The sequence below is a fragment of the Harmonia axyridis genome, chromosome 2 (assembly GCF_914767665.1).
Source record: "Harmonia axyridis chromosome 2, icHarAxyr1.1, whole genome shotgun sequence".
Classification (NCBI taxonomy): Eukaryota; Metazoa; Arthropoda; class Insecta; order Coleoptera; family Coccinellidae; genus Harmonia; species Harmonia axyridis.
In genome coordinates this window covers 14,490,786-14,511,030 of record NC_059502.1, presented here as the reverse complement: position 1 = coordinate 14,511,030, position 20,245 = coordinate 14,490,786, and the positions used below count along the sequence as shown (strand labels likewise).

Sequence of the window (20,245 nt, the reverse complement as noted above, 5' to 3'; positions counted from 1 at the left end):
TTTTTGTAAAACTTTCCATACTTCTTCTAACCCTTAGAAAATTGAAAAAAACTTGAAAGTTCCTTCATGGGACAATTGACATTTTATTGATTTATTCGACTGTGTAGATCAACAAAATGCTTGCAGTTTGGCGATTAGTACGTTATTTCAGAAATTATAGTTAAAAAACGGAAATTTCCGAAAAAAAAAATGGATTAAATCAATTCCAATTTTTCAGTCGTTTTTTGTGTTCAGAACAAATCTAACCATTTTTTCATCAAAGAAATGACACGTGGATCGGTGGTGACTGTTTAGGAGCTTCATAAAAGTGGCTGTTGCATCAAAAAGTTTCTACTCGTAAATCTTACGAAACATCTCTCCAAATCACAAGACGATGGCGGCTTTGAGCTCAGAAGAAGTGATGACAAAATTGAATAACAGGGGGAACTGTCGAGACTTCAGTCACAGCAAGCAAGCCACTTGAATCAATCACTTTCGCTGCTGTTCCCTCTCAACGATTGGCGTAGGTGGTAGGCGTGGCTTCTCTTTATACTATCCTTTGGATCCCCCTCCCCGATTCGTATCCCACTCATACAATATTTGTTTCATATCTTCCTTATATTGAATAAGATACCTACGCAATAGATATCTCGGATTAGGTATACATAAACGTATACACTTATGATGGATTTGTGAATTTTGTGGTGGAACATTGAAAATGCATATTGTGGAAATTTGAATCTACTTACTCAATAAGTGGTTAATAATTCACAACCCCTTTGTATTGTACTGTACGATCAGAAATATTGAATTTATTATTATTCTTATGTGAAGGCTACAAAGGAACAACGAAAATTTTTTGGAACTTCAACAGCTTTCCTGAAAAAAAGACAGTGTTGTAGATTTTCGATAGGATCATCGCACCCCTATATCTACGCCACTGAATAATTTTGGCAAAAAACACTTAGTTACTTATTTCGAAACACTAGGTACATTATCTAGACTCCAATAGGTACCTAAAAATAAAAACAATGAATGTAATAATGCTAGTGTTATATAACTAAAAACAGAATTTTTCTTCAAACTCTAACAACCTGTAGGATCTCGAAAACGAAGCTTATTAGGATATATGAATATGTTTATAGGAATTTTTCATGAAAAGAGTTGTTCTATCCGACGCCAAAGTTATTGCACTAAAATCTGGACTACCCTGTATATGTAGAATTCATTACAATAATAATAATTTTTTCTGATGTGCCTCATAATTTTATAGGTACTGTCACTAGCCAACACTGCTTTTTTGGTGTGGTTAATTTATTTATTGATTTACAGGTATCCACATAAGAAGCCTGAAAAGGGATGACAATAAAAATTTTCGATATCAAGCTTTTTTCGAGCTCTTACTTTAATCAGTCAATTTTTATTCAATTATAATTTTAAGATTTTTCTTTTGATGTGTTTGATTTTTACAATGATATCAATTATTATTTCGTTTTTAGGCCTTAGGCTGATTAATTTTCAAAATTTTCAAATTGCTGTTGCATCGTAGGTGTCCTCGAACACAACAGTCGAATTACGATCATGTCGTCACCGAGAAAACATCACAAAACAACAATTTGAGAATACCCACAAAATGCTAAGATCAATGACTTTACATAGCCCCACAGAAAGCAGTCTCGCGGTGTTAAATCACAAGATCTTGGAGGCCAATTCACAGGTCCAAAACGTGAAATTAGGCGGTCACCAAACGTGTCTTTCAATAAATCGATTGTGGCACGTGCTGTGTGACATGTTGCCCGGTCTTGTTGGAACCACAGTTCCTGGACATCATGGTTGTTCAATTCAGGAATGAAAAAGTTAGTAATCATGGCTCTATACCGATCACCATTGACTGTAACGTTCTGGCCATCATCGTTTTTGAAGAAGTACGGACCAATGATTAGATACACCAGCCTATAAAGCGTAGCAAACAGTCAGGGTTTCTGGATGTAACGGTGTTTCGACATACACTTGAGGATTAGCTTCACTCCAAATGCGGCAGTTTTGTTTGTTGACGTAGCCATTCAACCAGAAGTGCGCTTCATCGCTAATGGACGTAGTGCGCGATACGTATTCCGCACAGAACCATTATTTTCGAAATAAAATTGCACTATTTGCAAGCGTTGTTCAGGTGTGAGTCTATTCATGATGAATTGCCAAACCAAACTGAGAATAAATCACTTGACAGCTGTTAAATCGGTCGCCATCTTGAACAGTAATGCCAACTTAAAGTTATATACCTCGAAAAAAAACACCCTTTATAACATACCAATACCTACTGTAGAACATTCAATTTTACACATATCCAAGTGACGTAACTAGCGCTATGTATAGGATGAAATTGCCTTTTGACTGCTTCTTCGAATTTATTTTATTGAGAAACATTTATGCGAATCAAAAATTACCTATGTACTCAACTCAGAGTAATAAACATAGATAGAGGAAGCATACCTATGTCATTTTCAGTTGGCAAATTTAGTCCCCAACATGAACTATCAAATTTGGCATGAAGCGCTCGGAAATGAAATCATATCAGTGATACGATATTTCACTCAATTCGCGAATTTCTCCACAAAGAACCAGGCCCCACTTTTGGGGGGGGGAACTTTTAGATACTCAAAATACTGAAAATGTGGACCCCAGACACCTCCGCCATTTTGGGACGTCATTTTTTTGCCGTTCATGGTTTTCCACAAAATGTATTGAAAGTGAAATTTTTGCTGATCTTGTAATTATTCGAGCCTTAGTATGTCAAATTCTAAGAGGGCCGGCAAAATTTAAGAGGTGCCCGGGCCATTTGGGGGGGGAACGTTCCCCCAGTTCCCCCCCCGTGGATCCGCGCCTGCAAAGAACGCACTTCTTATATCCCATAGTGAATCAACGTTTCATATTAACTCAAAGTATATTGAAATAAATACCTGAATATATCAGAAATTCAGAAAACGAACTTCAAACGCGCCAAACGAATTGAAAAAACCGATGATACTAGGAGAGCAAAATTTGCCAAACCTTGGATTTCAGCAGGTAGATACAGAAAATAATAAATATTCTGCTTATTATAAATTCGACAATTAGGGAAAATATCGTATTCCAAATATTCAAATTTTCATATTTAATCGGGAATCACTCAAATAAATATATTTCATTCAATATAATATACATTTATAACGATATACATAGTAGAATTGTGGATTTGAAAATATATCACAATCCGACAACGTAATCTAACCATGTTGGGGACATTTAAAAATTTATTATACTTCATCTACCTATGTTTATTACTCTATGGTGCTCAACAAACATCACTGTATCATTTGATTAGTAACGTATTTGAAAATTCCATCAAATAGCCTACTCAGATAAGACCCACACACTGTTTATTCCACATGGAAGTATCAGAAGCACGGTTCTGTTGATGAGACGACATTATTGAACTGTTTCTAGCAAACACAAACACCAAAATCGAATTAGCGTTCAACAGCAACTCGCCACTGTGTTACGTACAGTATGGCACCATAGAATTACAACCCGGATTACACGGTGCCTGACAAGTCTTCTATGAAAACATTTCGAAATACGTAATAACATAATTATAGAAGGGAGACCACCGTTTCGATAATCACATAACCATATCAATTGATGCCTAATAATACACACGGGATCTGCGCCCCCAAGGGCGTGGAGTGCCTATGGACTGAGGGGGTGCACTTTTGATTGTGCAGGGTTGGGCCCAGCCCCGGTGGAAACTAGAGATAAAAAAAACATGGGAAATTTTATAAAATGTTTCATTATTTCTTTCTTTCTAGAAACAAAGTGCGAATGTTTTTAGGGGGTTAATCCTGGTTGAAAATGAAAGGGGGTCTTTCATGTAAACAAAAGCTCTTAGACATTTCCTTGGAGAGATACACGCCATAAAAATGAGAAAAAAAATTCGATGTACAACTTTGCTTCCGCCGTTTTGCAATATATGACGTTAGAGGTGAGTGTAAATAGATCGTAGATGCCATACAAACATAACGTCATCGAAATATTAGTCGATTTGTGTCATCATCATGAAGTTATTCTCGATTGAACATGTCAGCTTAAGAACCAAATTGTCATTTGCGGGAGGTTTTAATTTTCTGCTTTAATATGAAGAAATCTGCGGCTGAGGCTCATCGAATGCTCCCAAATGCCTATGGTGAGGCCGCTATTTGTAAAAGAACGTGCCAAGAGGTGTTTCAACGATTCAAGAACAGTGACTTTGATGGCGAAGGCCAGCATGGCGGTGGAAGAGCGAAGGTTTTCGAATATGCAGAATTGTAGGCATTACTTCATCAAGACTCGTGTCAAACGCAACAAGAATTGGCAGGATAATTGGGAGTGGCGCAACAAGCCATTTCAAAATGCCTGAAAGTCATGGGAATGATTCAGAAACAAGGAAATTGGGTGCCGTACGACTTGAAGCCGAGAGATGTTGAACGGCGTTTGTTTGCTTGTGAGCAGCTGCTTGGAAGGCAAAGATGGAAGGGATTTCTGCATTGCATTGTGACAGGAGATGAAAATGGGTTCATTACGTTAATCCCATGCACGGAAAATCATGGGGATATCCCGGCCATGCTTCCATGTCGACGGTGAAACCGAATATTGACGGTTTCAAGATCATGCTCAGTATTTGGTGGGACCAGCTCGGCGTAGTGTATTATGAGTTGTTAAAACTGACTGAAACCATCACAGGCGATCGTTATCGAATGCAATTAATGCGTTTGAGCTGAGCATTGAAAGACAAACGGCCGCAATACAACGAGAGACATGATACAGTGATTTTACGGCATGACAATGCTTGACACCATGACCACTTGAAAACGTTGAAATGGGAAGTCCTACCCCATACTAAAGATGATGTTTCGACTAGAATCCTCATCATTTTGATACACTTCAAGGACCCAATCAGCGAAGATACGACGTTGCTTGTAATCGACCGTCTTGAGTTGAGCCTACGTTTTTATGCAAAATAAGGTGTAAGGTGGATTGTGGAATGCCTTATTCACAAGATCGACAAACCTGGGTTTTCGTCAACACTATAAAGCAAGCATTCTCAGTTTTTCTTGAGTGACGCACACGGTTTCGATACTTCACATCCCCAAATTGTTCCAGCAGCACAATTTTTTCCACCAGTTTCACTACAGCCGGCCGATAAAAAGCTTCCCGACGACCCAAAACTGCTTTTTTTTGGCGAACTTTGACTGCAAAATTTTCACCATTTTTATAGTGAATTTTAACAATTTGATTGCATTGTCGAAGCGCGTCTCCTTCAATTTTTGTAATGATGTAGTTCTTATATTTCCTCCATAAAAATCAAATGCATGAATTTTTCCCTTCCTACCCTGCTTTAGATCTACGCTGATGACAATCATTGAAATTACTTTAGGAGTTTGACAATTCCACCCCCTTTATCAGAGGGTGGGTTGCGTATATGATGAAAAGATATCAGAGGTTATGTTGTGACGTTCTTAATTCGATAATAATCGCGAATGATAACTGATTCTTTTATTGTTGTAGTAATTGTGTATTTCCTGTCTTTTTGATGCAATAGGTATATTTAATAACTCAACCCCTTCAAAATATTTCGATTTTTTTCAGGCAGACAGATTTTGTTTTATTATTTTCGAGGATATAAGCCTTTGGACTCAGGCTGTGTTGAAGATATTTCGCCGTTTTTCCTAGATTTCTAATATTTAATTCGAAAAATGGAATATTCAAAACTATAAACATTCGAGGAAGACACCGACTTTTTCTGGTAAAAATATGCAAATGATACTTTGCAGCAATGTAGAATTCAATGAGAAATCTGATTATGAATAAAAAAGTTTTTTCCAAGAAATCATCTCTCCCATCAAAGCTACAAAAACTCGAATCTCGAGTAGGAAGTTTTCGAAATATTAAAATGATGTAGGTATGTACAAATTGAAAATAACAGATAATTATGAATAAGAAGAAAAACTCAAAAGCTATTGACTTTACGTCAATGTATTTTCGAAATTTTTATTTTCAACATTATTTGATATCTGTCAAAATTAATGTGTCTATTCATTTCTTGAAATGGTACTTGTGGAAGAACAAAACAGTGTTTACTCTGGACAAAGTGATTCAATGAAGGGGAAAAAAGGATCAGATAAAATGACTGCTGAAGAAAAACGTAAACGTAAAATTCTGAAGAAACTGAGGTGCAACAGTTGGAGAATACACAAATTAGCGATACCAAGATATAGAGTGGAGAAATTCACTCCAAAACCTTTTCAACCAATCGAGCTGAAACCTCCTGAGCCTTTAGACTCGGATCTTGAAGAAAAACTGACAGAATTGTCGCAACCAATAAAAAGGATAGTCAGAGAAAATAAATTTGTTCACCATCAACTATTCGAGAATAAAGAAAAAAGGAAACAAGAAATCCTCGAATCTGGCCGGCTTCAAAAATCAAAGAACGTTATTTCGGATTCGAAAAACGCAGAAAACGCTAAATGATTAAAATATACTTAGTTATTTTTCTGGATATATTACAATTTATGAAATAAATGATACCTGCATGATTTCCACATAAAACTGAACTTTGTTTAACTCTGCTAAGTTGAAGACGAGAATTTCACTATACATTTTTGTACACTTGTGAATTCAATAAAAATTGGTTCAAAAATTATTAGAAAAATTTTAATGTTAAATGTAGTAGGTAATGTGGCATTAATCGAAAGAAAAAAATCTAATCATTCAAATATGCATTTTAATATAATTTTTTCAGAAAAGTATAGATGACATTATATTGAGAGTATAACTTATAGGTAATTCTGTTTTCTTGACATATAAACAGACCAGGAAATTTTTACTTCAGAAAACTGAATTAAGTACCTACATTGAATCAAAAATCTATACTTATTATATACAGTGCGTTTCATCATAAACTGGACAAACATATACAGGGTGTTAATGAATATGCGACAAACTTCAGGGGGCGATTATAATGAAAAATTAATGACATGTTGCCATATAACTTCAGTTCGTAAATGCTTCGTATTCCGAGATATGAAGTTTAATTTATTAAAAGGAAAAATGGTACGCGACTGGGATATTTCAAAATAAAAATCATTTTTTAATTCCTTGTTCAATTTGTGACAAATCTATTTTGCCTTTTTTCATATGAGGCGCCGTTTTCATACAAAAAATAAAACATCTTTACGCGTGTAATTTCTTTGCTATATTATTAGATAGTTATTGATTTCCATACAAGTAGTATCAATACTCTATGGTCCAATATGTTTCTAGGGGTATATGCAACCACAAATACATCATACACATATCTCATTGGACAGGTTACACCGATTTGAAATAAACGTGACCAATCAGGGACCATTATAGATCTTCTGTGACATCAACTGATAAGATTTTCACGGTATACGATTTCGTACTTATGACCGGCGTATATTATAAACCCAAAGTAAATATTACCACAAATGGATATCAAAGTAATGTAATCTGTTTTGGAAAATTTGAATTCACATAATATATCTCTAGAAGATATATTCTTAGACATAGAATAATATGACTATGGATTTAATTCGTATCTGTAGGTAATGCGAAATACTATATTATCAATTCTTGGCGCGAAGTTTTAAATTGGTTCATATATTGATTAAAGCGTCAGGTTTGAAAAGAACAAAAACAAAGCTGCTCATTTTTGAATATTTGAAAGAACCAAGTCGTGTTTTTAAAAAACATAAAGTGATATTCATTGGGAGTGAATCAAAGAAATCCAAAATTGATTATTTGGAATTATAGTACAGATATGTTTTACATATCACATATCATCAGAGTTGAAACTTAAAAATGTCATGCTTTTATATTAAAATATAAAAAAGCATTTGTATGATAATTATATGAATTTAGTATTCTTCAATAGATATATTGTTATGTGATGGAAGTTTTCAATTTTTAGATTTATTTTCATAAACAAAAAGTAAGAACTATGTAAATCAGGTAGAAAGTAACAAAGTAATTTGTTTCAATCAGGTATGTGAAAACTACTTAATGATTTCAATTTCATTTGGAACTGAACACTGTAATTCAATTTACAATGTGTAAATCCAATCCTATGTCAACAATTCCTTTATACCCATTATGAGGAATTTTCGAAAGAAATTCTAAATATTGCTGTGGTAATCCAGATTCTTGAGCCCCATCTATTATAGTTTTCAAATACACAAATGAAGGTTTCCTTTCATCTGGAATATCCTCAATGTTGTTTGTAATTTTAGGATTGCTGGTTTGCTGATAAACTCTACAGGTTCTTGTTTGCCCGTCGGGGCACTCTACTTCTACAGTCAAAGGGTTGTAGAGATTTTGTTTTACCCCCTCTTGCCTTAAAGAGTAAAAAATGATACATTTTCAGTCACAAAATGAGCATTAATAACATACTCATCTAACGTAGTCATATGTTCATTGTCCAAAGTCCATAGGGCACCCCACACATGAGCCCCCTTTTTTTCAACAATAGTTGCAGAGGCTCCTCTCCATCTTTTAGAATATGTGTTGAAATCCAGAGTGTAATCCTGAAATTTTGTGTAGTTGAAATTGCTATTACAATTGCTGAAGTTTAGACTGGCCAACCTTTAATTTTCCAATTCCGGCTCTCACTGCACTGGGATTATTAATGTGAATTCTTTTTTGCAACAAGTTGCTGCCATAAGCAAAATACAAAAATTTTCCATTCATGATATCACATGGAAATGTAAATGATTTTATTCTTGAAATTTCTCCCAACTATTGTTTACAATATATCTCATGGATTTCGACTGGTTTTGACAGTTCTGAGAGATTGGAGGACTAACATTAACCTCTCCCGTAATCTCTGTTTGCATTTTTGCGTAATATTTGTTCAATTTCGTTTTTTGTGCCGAAAAAGATTTTAAATCATTGGATAAGACTCACTGATGAAGAATTCCAAAAAAAAATCAATTCATCTGTCCGATCGCAATATATACCGTATCTCTCGAACGAAATGTGCCATAAATTTTCAGGCTATGTTGAGGTTCCAAATATCTGGGTTGAATACATTTAAGAACAAATTCCATGGTTTCTACATTTGAACTTTTGTTTTCCCAATTATTGAACATACCCTTCAGATCGAATTGAAATCAGTTGCTAAATAATGAAACGAATGTTTTTGCAGAATTTATTGAGTATCATAGTATTGGGATTTATCGACTTCCATCGGTAAAACATACTTACCGTTGTCCGTTCTTGACATTTAATATACCTTTTATACAAATATCACTTCTGACTTTACTGTAATACATGGGACACCAATTTATTAAAATCAAAGAAAAATAATGGGATCATGTAAAAAACGCTAAGTGTTTTTCTTATTTCTGAGTTAATTTTGATATTTCAAATAGGAATATTTACTTTATTACTTTTCAGGAATTATTTTTGGCGTATTGAAAATTTTGTTACCATCATTGAAAAATAGAAGATTTATTTTGTGAACTGGAAATATTTCAGAAAGCAAAAAACATTTTTATATAAATTATACTGCTGGAGATTACTGATCAGCATTTCACCCATGGAAGGAGGTAGAAAGAGGATGCAAATAATAAACCATTATCAAAAATTTGCTGTATTTTCACCAAAGTCTAGCTTAATCCTTTGGCTGTGAAATATTGTTCTCCAATATATTCAAACTTTCAAAGGAGAAAATATTTTATTTTTTGAAGTTATTATAAAGAAATGTGATATGTACTTCTCACTTGCTTATTTTGATAAAAATCAACAATTTAATTACTTACCAACTCATTGATTTGGTTAATAATCAGATATTCAAGTGTTAAAGTTTACCAACTCTTCATCAATCTCTTAATGAAAATATAAACATGATATATTTGAGATTAATAAAAAATGCAATTACTTCAAAGTGCATATTTTTTAATATAATCGAGAATACTCCAATGGTTGTGAAATAATAAACCAAAATTTGTATAGCTAACTAACTTTTATTCAGATTCACATCTACAGTAAAAATGGCAAATAAACAAACATCAAATTTTCAATCATACATCCTTGTTATTAAAAGGATTCATTCACACAATAACAAAACTCAAAATACATACAAAAGGGATTACAATATTTTAAACTAATATTACTCTCATTGTGGTTCCGCGGTAGAATAATGGGAATTTATTTTACATCCAACATCTCGCTTAACTGTCCTTAACATCTTCGGTCTGACCATTTGATGTGGTTTCAACATCTTTCTCATCTTTATCATTTTCTTCTCCGTTTTTCTCACTCAGTTTAAACCTTAATTTGAAAAGAAAAAATTATAAAATAACAATCAAACAATTCAAATCAATTTATAACATAACACAAAATAAATAGTCTAATTGACAGTATAAAATATATATTGTCTTGCCCAATTATCATATATTGATTCCACTTAAAAAAAAAATAAATATAAATAAATATCACTGACTAACTTTGAAGGATTTGCAAAATTTGTCAAATAGACTATTTTGTACTATTTTTTTTTTTGACGATTTTGTAATAAACCTACCTATCATATCTTTCTTTTGTTTTCAAATTTGATTCTTCTTCATCGTCGTCTTCAGCATCAGCTAATATATCTCCCAGATCCTTATCTACATCAGCCCACATCTTGTCATCTTTATTTTCGTCTTCGTCAATCGATTTATTATGTGCATCAGAATCCTGCTTTTCTATTTTGACAGTTTTGTTATCATCCTTCATTTGATCTTCATCTTTTGCCTTTTTTGCTGAAATCAATAAATATATAAATTAGAGGTTTTTCAAATGTTATAAAGTTAATAGTATTGAATTAAGTAATATCTTTTACTAGTCATACATTTTTCTTTTCCAAGGGAAACTATAAACAAAAAACTGCCTATCCTCATCATAGTAGTATCACATTTACTGCCAGATGTTTAAAGTTTTGTTTAGCAAAAACATACTTCTGTTAAAAACAGATCAATGTATTCGGTTCTTAGTAAGACTATTCAATGTATGAAAAATCTTGTGGATGAAGAGAAAATTGATGTATGTCTCGTTAGACGCTCGAAATCAAATTGAAGTTGATGTTCAAGTAACACAGAGACGAAAGAATATATTAATAATATAGAATCGATAGACCGCCATATAGTAAGCAATTGTTTAAAGTTTGGTTTGACACAAACATTCTGTTTGAAACAGATCAATGTATTCGGTTCTTAGTAAGACTATTCAATGTCTGAAAAATCTTGTGGATAAAGAGAAAATTGATTTATGTCTCGTTAGACGCTCGAAATCAAATTGAAGTTGATGTTCAAGTAACACAGAGACGAAAGAATATATTTATAATATAGAATCGATAGACCGCCATATAGTAAGCAATTTTAGAGTTCGGTTTGACACAAACATTCTGTTTGAAACAGATCAATGTATTCGGTTCTTAGTAAGACTATTCAATGTCTGAAAAATCTTGTGGATAAAGAGAAAATTGATTTATGTCTCGTTAGACGCTCAAAATCAAATTGAAGTTGATGTTCAAGTAACACAGAGACGAAAGAATATATTAATAATATAGAATCGATAGACCGCCATATAGTAAGCAATTGTTTAAAGTTTGGTTTGACACAAACATTCTGTTTGAAACAGATTGTATTCGGTTCTTAGTAAGACTATTCAATGTCTGAAAAATCTTGTGGATAAAGAGAAAATTGATTTATGTCTCGTTAGACGCTCGAAATCAAATTGAAGTTGATGTTCAAGTAACACAGAGACGAAAGAATATATTTATAATATAGAATCGATAGACCGCCATATAGTAAGCAATTTTAGAGTTCGGTTTGACACAAACATTCTGTTTGAAACAGATCAATGTATTCGGTTCTTAGTAAGACTATTCAATGTATGAAAAATCTTGTGGATAAAGAGAAAATTGATTTATGTCTCGTTAGACGCTCGAAATCAAATTGAAGTTGATGTTCAAGTAACACAGAGACGAAAGAATATATTAATAATATAGAATCGATAGACCGCCATATAGTAAGCAATTGTTTAAAGTTTGGTTTGACACAAACATTCTGTTTGAAACAGATCAATGTATTCGGTTCTTAGTAAGACTATTCAATGTCTGAAAAATCTTGTGGATAAAGAGAAAATTGATTTATGTCTCGTTAGACGCTCGAAATCAAATTGAAGTTGATGTTCAAGTAACACAGAGACGAAAGAATATATTTATAATATAGAATCGATAGAACGCCATATAGTAAGCAATTGTTTAAAGTTTGGTTTGACACAAACATTCTGTTTGAAACAGATCAATGTATTCGGTTCTTAGTAAGACTATTCAATGTATGAAAAATCTTGTGGATGAAGAGAAAATTGATGTATGTCTCGTTAGACGCTCGAAATCAAATTGAAGTTGATGTTCAAGTAACACAGAGACGAAAGAATATATTAATAATATAGAATCGATAGACCGCCATATAGTAAGCAATTGTTTAAAGTTTGGTTTGACACAAACATTCTGTTTGAAACAGATTGTATTCGGTTCTTAGTAAGACTATTCAATGTCTGAAAAATCTTGTGGATAAAGAGAAAATTGATTTATGTCTCGTTAGACGCTCGAAATCAAATTGAAGTTGATGTTCAAGTAACACAGAGACGAAAGAATATATTTATAATATAGAATCGATAGACCGCCATATAGTAAGCAATTGTTTAAAGTTTGGTTTGACACAAACATTCTGTTTGAAACAGATCAATGTATTCGGTTCTTAGTAAGACTATTCAATGTCTGAAAAATCTTGTGGATAAAGAGAAAATTGATTTATGTCTCGTTAGACGCTCGAAATCAAATTGAAGTTGATGTTCAAGTAACACAGAGACGAAAGAATATATTTATAATATAGAATCGATAGACCGCCATATAGTAAGCAATTTTAGAGTTCGGTTTGACACAAACATTCTGTTTGAAACAGATCAATGTATTCGGTTCTTAGTAAGACTATTCAATGTCTGAAAAATCTTGTGCATAAAGAGAAAATTGATTTATGTCTCGTTAGACGCTCAAAATCAAATTGAAGTTGATGTTCAAGTAACACAGAGACGAAAGAATATATTTATAATATAGAATCGATAGACCGCCATATAGTAAGCAATTTTAGAGTTCGGTTTGACACAAACATTCTGTTTGAAACAGATCAATGTATTCGGTTCTTAGTAAGACTATTCAATGTCTGAAAAATCTTGTGGATAAAGAGAAAATTGATTTATGTCTCGTTAGACGCTCAAAATCAAATTGAAGTTGATGTTCAAGTAACACAGAGACGAAAGAATATATTAATAATATAGAATCGATAGACCGCCATATAGTAAGCAATTTTAGAGTTCGGTTTGACACAAACATTCTGTTTGAAACAGATCAATGTATTCGGTTCTTAGTAAGACTATTCAATGTATGAAAAATCTTGTGGATAAAGAGAAAATTGATTTATGTCTCGTTAGACGCTCGAAATCAAATTGAAGTTGATGTTCAAGTAACACAGAGATGAAAGAATATATTAATAATATAGAATCGATAGACCGCCATATAGTAAGCAATTGTTTAAAGTTTGGTTTGACACAAACATTCTGTTTGAAACAGATCAATGTATTCGGTTCTTAGTAAGACTATTCAATGTCTGAAAAATCTTGTGGATAAAGAGAAAATTGATTTATGTCTCGTTAGACGCTCGAAATCAAATTGAAGTTGATGTTCAAGTAACACAGAGACGAAAGAATATATTAATAATATAGAATCGATAGACCGCCATATAGTAAGCAATTGTTTAAAGTTTGGTTTGACACAAACATTCTGTTTGAAACAGATCAATGTATTCGGTTCTTAGTAAGACTATTCAATGTCTGAAAAATCTTGTGGATAAAGAGAAAATTGATTTATGTCTCGTTAGACGCTCGAAATCAAATTGAAGTTGATGTTCAAGTAACACAGAGACGAAAGAATATATTTATAATATAGAATCGATAGACCGCCATATAGTAAGCAATTTTAGAGTTCGGTTTGACACAAACATTCTGTTTGAAACAGATCAATGTATTCGGTTCTTAGTAAGACTATTCAATGTCTGAAAAATCTTGTGGATAAAGAGAAAATTGATTTATGTCTCGTTAGACGCTCAAAATCAAATTGAAGTTGATGTTCAAGTAACACAGAGACGAAAGAATATATTAATAATATAGAATCGATAGACCGCCATATAGTAAGCAATTTTAGAGTTCGGTTTGACACAAACATTCTGTTTGAAACAGATCAATGTATTCGGTTCTTAGTAAGACTATTCAATGTATGAAAAATCTTGTGGATAAAGAGAAAATTGATTTATGTCTCGTTAGACACTCGAAATCAAATTGAAGTTGATGTTCAAATAACACAGAGACAAGAGTAAAAAAAATTTTATATATGGAATCAATAGAAGTAATCAGAGGAATATTATTTGATTTGATTTCAGGACTTTAAACATTCCAAAGAGCATTTAAATTTTTGCCCTGAAATAATTCAGTTCAATAAACCAATATTAGTTTTTTTAATAAGTGATTGTTTCTCTTTTTAATAGTAAAGAATATTCACTTGCTGATGGTGGGTATATGAGAACTAAATAAATTTACTACAAATACCTTTCTTCTAAAACAGTTATAAACATTATAATTACCTTTCTCTTCCTTTTCAGCAGTTTCCTTTTTTTGTAATTTTTTTGCACGTTCTTCCAATTCTTTATCTTCTTTATATTGAACATATCGCTTCATGTGGCCAAGTAATTTACAATGTTTTGCTAAAGCCTTGGGCCATTCAGATTCCTCAACTTTAGGAAGATAAATTTTGCAGAGTTCACAGTAGTAAGCTTCAACTTTTTGTATATTTTCAATTCCAACATTGAGAATTTCCTTGGGTTCTTCTTTTTTCTCATGCTCTTCTTCATCTACATCTCCAACAGAATCAATGGTTGTGAAATTTTCTAAATCAGCATCTTCATTTGAATCTTCTGATGCCTCGTTTTCCATTCTTTGCTTTCTCTATTAAATAAATTTCTATTTTCAATACCTTTTTTCTTTATTAGTTATTATGTTTCATCTTTAAGCAATAACAAATGTCAATGTATTCCACACTTAGTAAGATTCTTTTATGATAAAAGCAAATCTTGTGGTTGATGGAATATTTATATTTGCCTCTTTCGACGCTCGAACTCAAATCGACTAAGATGTTCAAGTAACACAGAGGCATAGCACTTTATTTTCAAAGGGCAGAAGAACAAAATAATTACCTTAAGATGCTCAATGGAGCAACAATGGCTTTCATATCCCATTCGATTCTTGAAGGTAATGCTACATATCTTGCAAAAAGGCATCACAAACTTTTTCATATTTTTATGTGCGTCAGAAGCCTGATGAACTGCTTTCTTCTGTTTATAATTCAATTGACAAACTGGACAATAGTTCGTTCTGGCTGTCAAATCCTCACCTGAAGTCTTCTCTAACTCGTTTTGCGCAATCCTGATAACAACCATTTTCAATTAATAATTTCGCACTAAATAAAATTGATATACCGTACCTTTGAGACTGCCTCATTTGCATCAAAATGGCTTTCTGTTTGAATACCACTCTCCTCATAGTGATCAAGTGATTTCTGTCATTGAGATGAATTTCATATTTACGGAATGTAATACATCTTACATTACAATGAGGGCAAACTAGTTTGATGAAAGATTTTTTGGGACGATCTTCACCAAGATCCTTATCATCAGTATCTTCTTTTTTCACGGATTTCTTGTCATTACCATCATCACTTTCTTCCTTATCTGAATCCTTCTTTTCATTTTCTTCATCATCAGACCCTTCATCAGCATCACTTTTGTTGGCATGACGAGCGGCAATGGCGCTAAATTTAAGATATTGTAGAATTAAATATTGAGGTGAAAAAGTTCTTGAATTTTTTGCAAGAGACTAATCAAAAAATCATTTTCACTATCGGCAACATCAATTTTTCGTTATTATTTGATTGTATCCCACTCATAGCAGGTCCATGCAATTATTACTTGGCCCTAGGGATTTGTGGGAATACTATTTCTGCCTCTTATACGCCCAAAATCAGATTTTCTAGAAATTGGGTAGTAGAGAGACAGTAATCAATGCACATACTATTTGGGAACGAATAAAATACACAAGGAATAATAATCTTCTACAAATATTGTTATGTTCATATTTCTGATATCTTCAAAAATGGAAAGATACAACTGTACTGCGAACAGGGAAGTTCCGAAGCAAGATAATATAGTCATAGCAAAAAGTAAGTAATCTATATCCAAATTATTTAATCGCGATTTTTCAATTTTCACGAAAAACTATAGATCGAACAAATACATTATTTGTACCAAGTTCATCAAAGTTATTGTGTGGTGCCCAAAATACAACAAAAACACTGCAAGAGATGTGGATATATGTAAACTTGAAAATAATATTAGAGGCGAAAATAAAAAGGCTTTTCCAAATAAATCAATGCTTTAGATTTTGAAATGTTTGGTGATACACATGAGTCATTCTTAATAAACATAAGTCAATCTTTGGATTCATTTAGATATTGGATTTGTTAGCAATTTTTCAAAGCTTTTTTTTGTTTCTATTGACAAAATCAATAATAATTTTTCTTATAATGAAAAAAAAATAAACAAATTTCTATATATTATAAGAAAAAATTATTCCACTTTCGTTAAAAAAATTAACCAAATGTTTTCAGATATTTGCGGTGTTCGAAAAGTAATATGGTGAAAGAAAACAATTGAATTTTCTCTCGACACCCAAAATCAAATTGAAGCTGTGGTTTTTAGTAAGAATATGCAATGTTTGGAATGTGTAGTGGATAAAAAGAAGAATTGATTTTTTACTCGTTCGAAGCTTGAAATCAAATTGAGTTGATGTTCAAGTAACACAGAGACGAAATATGTATTTATAATACGGAATTGATAGAGCTCCATGAAGTATGCAATTGTTCATGTTTAAAGATGGGTTTTTCGATAACATACTTCCTTTTAATATAGATCAATGTATTCGGTTTTTAGTAAGACTATGCAATGTTTGCAAAGTCTTGTGGATAAAGAGAAAAATTGATTTATGTCTCGTTTGACGCTCGAAATCAAATTAAAGTTGATGTTCAAGTAACACGGAGACGAAAAATGTATTTAATATATGGAATCGATAGAGTGCCATGAAGTTTGAAATTATTCATGTTAAAGTTTGGTTTTACAAAAATATACTTCCGATTGAAATTGATTTAGTAAGTCTATGCAATATTTAAAAAGTCTTGTGGATGAAGAGAAAAATTGATTTATGTCTTGTTTGACGTCGAAAAATCAAACCGAAATTGATGTTCAAATAACACTACGACGAAAAAATGCATTTATAAAATATTAAGTATTCGATTCTTCATGTTGAAAGCTTGTTTTCACGAAAAACATAAGTACTTTCGTTTCAAAACAGATCAATATATTTTGTTTATCAACCTACTAAAAAGTAAATGGGTGTTTGTCAAATACAAAAAATATATATACATATAGTTCATCTCTCACAATAAAATTCAAGAACAAAAAGGAAATATACCAATAAAACATATAATTCAAAAGATGATGGCAAGTTTCAATAATTCTGGGTGGCATCCAAAGAAACTGGTAGTGCTCAAGACATCATGACACATTCTTGTATTAGTCCGTTTATTACTCTTTTTGTTCTACCATAAGTTTTCTGTTCTTTATACTATATAATTTCAATTTAAGGAAAATTTGGCATTCATTGTCAACACTAGTCTGTGTGAAAGGAAATCAAATGTTTTAAAATCCAACTTTACTATTATCCACTTTTAGTACTCTTTATTTGTCCCTTCTTTAGTTTCTGGATTCTTTCGATAAATTCAGACTATATCGACATCTATCTTTGTCCAATTTTTAAGTATATTATATCATACTTGTGCATTTGGATGTTGAAGTTGGTCAAGATTAGGAATTATGATAAAATGGATACAATCAAATCTGCTTTTTCTTCTGCAGAAGCTCATAATTTGTTATAACTTATAAAGGAGAAATATCCTCAACATCAATCCATCCTTTTGAAACAGTCTTTGATCAGTTGGTATAATATTGACAAAACAATTATATGGAAATAGTACATTATCATTATTAAAGGTATGTTTTTATTATTATTACCTCCTCAGCTTTGAAATTTTTAGTCTTCTGTTGTAGTCATTCGCTCTAGAAGAAATCATTCGTTTTCGAATACCATATGAACTCTCAATCAATCTCCTTCTAAGAGGCATTCGCTCTCTAGGTCTCAATATTCTTGAGCCCCTTGAATTGCCTCTACCTCTATAACTTCCCCGGGGGGGACCAGAAGGTTTTCGAAATTCTTCTTTTCTTGATGGATATGACATTGATCTATCTCCTGAGTAACTTCTACGGTCTGTGAAACTGGATTCGTAGCGTCCTCCTGAACTTGAATAGGAACTGTCATGACGAGAGCTATATCCCTGGACAAACATTGATGTAAGAAGAATTTAAAATATTCACTTTTTCAAATTAGAACCCCAATATTTAATCCTCAAGGTCCTAAATGTAATTGCATATTTTATCAAATAATTTTCAACTCTGTTGTACTTATATACAATCATTTACCATAATTCTTTTAATGCCTTCATTCTCCAAGATCTCGATGAGAAGAGAACGTTATTTCATCCAATAGTAGATAGATTTCCGAATAAAGATAACCTGTTAAAAAATTTATAAAAATAAAAATCTCATACCTCCACTCTCGGCTTCTTTCTCTCAGGTGATCTGTCCCTTGATGAATAGGATTCCTATAATTTGTAATTAAATATAAATAATTATATAGAGTTGAAATATTATTATAAACTTACAGTTCGGAATGGCTTTCTATAATCATCAAACTTGCTGCCACGACTCGGATATCTGTCAGAGGACGAATATTTGGAGCGGGAATCGAATGAAGAAAATCCCCGTGAAGAGTTATAACTACCCCTATGACCTCTACTATTCCCTCTGTAAGAGGAGCCTCTAGGTGAATAACCACCCCTTCCTCGAGACATAGCTATAGTTTGGCTGAAACTTAAGTATACCAATGTCTTTAATGAAACATATTATAGAAGGATAATTTATTAATATTAAAATCTTATCTCTTATCCAAATCAGAAATCTTGCTACCTTACCTAGGCCTGTAGTAGCTCATTTGCAGCGAGCTGCAATGAAAATGCATTTCAATATTCATTGCATTGAAATTACTGAACCCTTAGATATGATTTGAACAATATACACTAAAAATCGATCTGAATGTTATAACTTAAAATATTATAGAATTCAAAGATCAGCAATGGCGTATGTAGGGAAAGATAAAAAACCGACAGTTTTCAATATGTGATGATAGAATATATGAAATATTTACCTTAGTAATCGATGTAATAATTACAAATGAATTTCTCCTATAACTTAATATTGCTTTCAACAGATAATTCGAATGAAAATCCAAAATCCAGAATGGCGTCACCAACACAAGCACTAAAGCGTTAACCACAGAATATTTCCAGAAATCAATTGATTCCCTCGAAGCGGAAATTGGATCATGCGTGCGCAAGATGTTTTTCAGATGAACATAAAATATTTGGTATTCTTTAAAACGATAGCCTCTATATAAATTATTTTTTATAATTAAGTAGGTACAATTTTGGATTGCCTTTTGAATCGAAAAGAATGTACGATAAGTTTCACGTGAGTTTAGGTAACAGAAATTGACAGTCGATTCTTATGTTCAGAATCCATGTTCGCAATCGCAGACGCCGTTAGTGTCGCTTCAGTCGCCAAAAAATGGTGGATACAATTGGGATTTTTAATTTTTGTTAATATTCTGACTGTTCTACTACTTATTCGAAATGTCCATAGGATAGTAGATATCATATACTAATATTTGTAGTAGGTAGATTATAATAACAAATGCCACGATTCACTTGAGTCTGTTTTATTTATTTGATGAAAAGGAGGAAAAAACTGTTGTAATTTATAATTATTGAGGCTTATAAACTTGAAGGTTGATATAAAAATTGATGTTTTAGGACAGACAACCTCCAAAGTTTTCATATGTGTGGTTTTGGCCT

General features: G+C 32.4%; 2 protein-coding genes across 4 annotated transcripts; both read right to left on the bottom strand.

Moving 5' to 3' along the window:
• Nucleotides 1-7,966: 7,966 nt before the first annotated feature.
• Nucleotides 7,967-9,070, bottom strand: LOC123671991 (gamma-glutamylcyclotransferase-like). Its single transcript, XM_045605924.1, has 3 exons — nucleotides 8,656-9,070; nucleotides 8,464-8,597; nucleotides 7,967-8,407 (listed from the first exon to the last, which is right to left on the bottom strand). Exons 1-3 carry the CDS (start codon nucleotides 8,758-8,760, stop codon nucleotides 8,113-8,115), a joined length of 534 nt encoding a protein of 177 aa, XP_045461880.1. The 5' UTR covers nucleotides 8,761-9,070; the 3' UTR covers nucleotides 7,967-8,112.
• Nucleotides 9,071-10,017: 947 nt separating this feature from the next.
• On the bottom strand, nucleotides 10,018-19,696 carry LOC123671990 (cip1-interacting zinc finger protein). Of its 3 annotated transcripts, XM_045605921.1 has the most exons (10): nucleotides 19,540-19,696; nucleotides 19,307-19,336; nucleotides 18,998-19,205; nucleotides 18,884-18,937; nucleotides 18,291-18,610; nucleotides 15,650-15,976; nucleotides 15,363-15,591; nucleotides 14,754-15,114; nucleotides 10,598-10,817; nucleotides 10,018-10,344 (listed from the first exon to the last, which is right to left on the bottom strand). In XM_045605921.1, the coding sequence occupies exons 2-10, from the start codon at nucleotides 19,324-19,326 to the stop codon at nucleotides 10,245-10,247; spliced, it is 1,839 nt and encodes a 612-aa protein (XP_045461877.1). In that variant the 5' UTR covers nucleotides 19,327-19,336; nucleotides 19,540-19,696; the 3' UTR covers nucleotides 10,018-10,244. The 3 variants fall into 3 exon arrangements, with proteins under 3 accessions (XP_045461877.1, XP_045461878.1, XP_045461879.1); XM_045605922.1 differs by lacking the exon at nucleotides 19,307-19,336; XM_045605923.1 differs by lacking the exons at nucleotides 18,291-18,610; nucleotides 19,307-19,336; nucleotides 19,540-19,696.
• Between the last annotated feature and the right edge of the window lie 549 nt (nucleotides 19,697-20,245).

What these genes read in the sequence shown, in the direction of transcription:
- LOC123671990 (XM_045605921.1), bottom strand. Translation starts at nt 19,326, where the DNA reads ATGAGCTACTACAGGCCTAG. An exon ending in ATAGAAAGCCATTCCGAACT is followed by an intron (nt 18,938 to 18,997) that starts GTAAGTTTATAA and finishes TACAAATTATAG; the next exon opens with GAATCCTATTCATCAAGGGA. An exon ending in GAAAGAAGCCGAGAGTGGAG is followed by an intron (nt 18,611 to 18,883) that starts GTATGAGATTTT and finishes ATGTTTGTCCAG; the next exon opens with GGATATAGCTCTCGTCATGA.
- LOC123671991 (XM_045605924.1), bottom strand. Translation starts at nt 8,760, where the DNA reads ATGAATGGAAAATTTTTGTATTTTGCTTATGGCAGCAACTTGTTGCAA. An exon ending in CCGGAATTGGAAAATTAAAG is followed by an intron (nt 8,598 to 8,655) that starts GTTGGCCAGTCT and finishes ACAAAATTTCAG; the next exon opens with GATTACACTCTGGATTTCAA. An exon ending in CATATGACTACGTTAGATGA is followed by an intron (nt 8,408 to 8,463) that starts GTATGTTATTAA and finishes TTACTCTTTAAG; the next exon opens with GCAAGAGGGGGTAAAACAAA.